Here is a 1,515-nt window from a genome sequence, read left to right as displayed (position 1 = left end):
GAATCTGTGGATTGAGGGCAACATTCCTCCACACAGACTAATGTTGAATAGCACCCAGACATGGGCATCCTTACACAGTCATGCAGGGAGTGGGTAAAATCACTTTCACTCACAGGAGAGTACCATGGATTTCAAAGGGACAGGGTATCCATGTGGGTTACGAGATAATCAGAATTTTGCACTATCAAAGTCCACTCTCACAAATCATTATTACATGAGAAATGTAATACATTTTTGCTTTATAGCAAAAAGGTCAAAATTCACACAGAATTTCTCAAGGTTTGTTCAGAATACATTTAACTAGTTTTCCAAAGTTTCTGATCACTGTTAACAAAAACAATGGGAGTAGTCTTGTGCTCGACTTCAATGAGGATGAACCCAAACACACCTCTAGCCTGCTGCAATCTATCTAGCACCTTCAGTTCTTCTTTAAACTTGTATCTCATCACTTTTCCAGAAGAAATGTCAGCAGCGGAGCCAGGGAGAGATGCAAACCACACTGCAGTGACGGAATTCATCCTGCTGGGGTTTGGAAGAGGTCGAGGGTTCCAGGTGGTCCCTTTTATGACATTCCTGGTGATTTACATAATAACTGTGCTAGGAAACACCATCCTGGTACTCACCATTACAGCTGACTCTCGCCTTCATACCCCCATGTACTTCCTCCTCATGAACCTGTCACTCTTAGACCTCTGCTACTCCTCCGTCATTGCCCCCAGAGCCATGGTGAGCTTCCTAACAGACACCAAAACCATTTCCTACAGGGGATGTGCCACCCAATTATTCTTCTTCTCTCTTTTTGTCACTACTGAGGCATTCATCCTGTCGGCCATGGCATACGATCGATACACTGCCATCTGCAACCCTCTCCTGTATACTGCCACCATGTCCAAGCCAGTCTGCATTCAGCTGGTGGTGGGGGCCTATATTTGTGGCAGCATGAATTCCATGTTGCAAACAGGCTTCACCTTTACTCTGAGCTTCTGTGGCTCTAATGAGATCGATCACTTCTTCTGTGATGTTCTACCCCTGCTAACCCTCTCATGCACTGAAACATATATCAATCAAATGGTGCTGTTTCCTTTATGTGGCCTCATCATAGTGAGCACTGCCCTGATCATTCTTGTCTCTTATGCCTATATCATCTCTGCTGTCCTCCAGACTCGCTGTGCCGCGGGCAGGCACAAGACCTTCTCCACCTGCACCTCCCACATAGTGGTTGTGAGTTTGTTTTACGGGACTGTTTCCTTCATGTATGCCCAGCCAAGTTCATTATCCTCACCAGATCAGAGCAAAGTGGTGTCTGTGTTTTACACCCTGGTCATCCCCATGTTGAATCCCTTCATCTACAGCCTAAGGAACAAGGATGTGAAAGAAGCTTTGAGAAGAACCATAGGCTGCATAATGGTTTTGAAATGAACCTTTTTTATGAACATTGAGCTAAATAATCCCTTGGTATATTGGAAGGATCTATCTATCTATCTATCTATCTATCTATCTATCTATCTATCTATC

General features: G+C 44.3%; 1 protein-coding gene across 1 annotated transcript; it reads left to right on the top strand.

Moving 5' to 3' along the window:
• The first annotated feature begins 462 nt into the window (after positions 1 to 462).
• LOC113405799 (olfactory receptor 12-like) lies at positions 463 to 1,419 on the top strand. The gene has a single exon (XM_026647056.1). It carries the CDS (start codon positions 463 to 465, stop codon positions 1,417 to 1,419), a length of 957 nt encoding a protein of 318 aa, XP_026502841.1.
• Positions 1,420 to 1,515: the final 96 nt, after the last annotated feature.

Source organism: Terrapene carolina, unplaced genomic scaffold, assembly GCF_002925995.2.
Source record: "Terrapene carolina triunguis isolate 2854851 unplaced genomic scaffold, T_m_triunguis-2.0 Scaffold50983, whole genome shotgun sequence".
NCBI lineage: Eukaryota > Metazoa > Chordata > Testudines > Emydidae > Terrapene > Terrapene triunguis.
Note: the sequence above shows the minus strand (reverse complement) of the source record. Positions and strands in the feature narration are given on the sequence as shown.

Excerpts from the sequence above, each read along its gene's own strand:
- LOC113405799 (XM_026647056.1), top strand. The coding sequence starts at position 463 with ATGTCAGCAGCGGAGCCAGGGAGAGATGCAAACCACACTGCAGTGACG.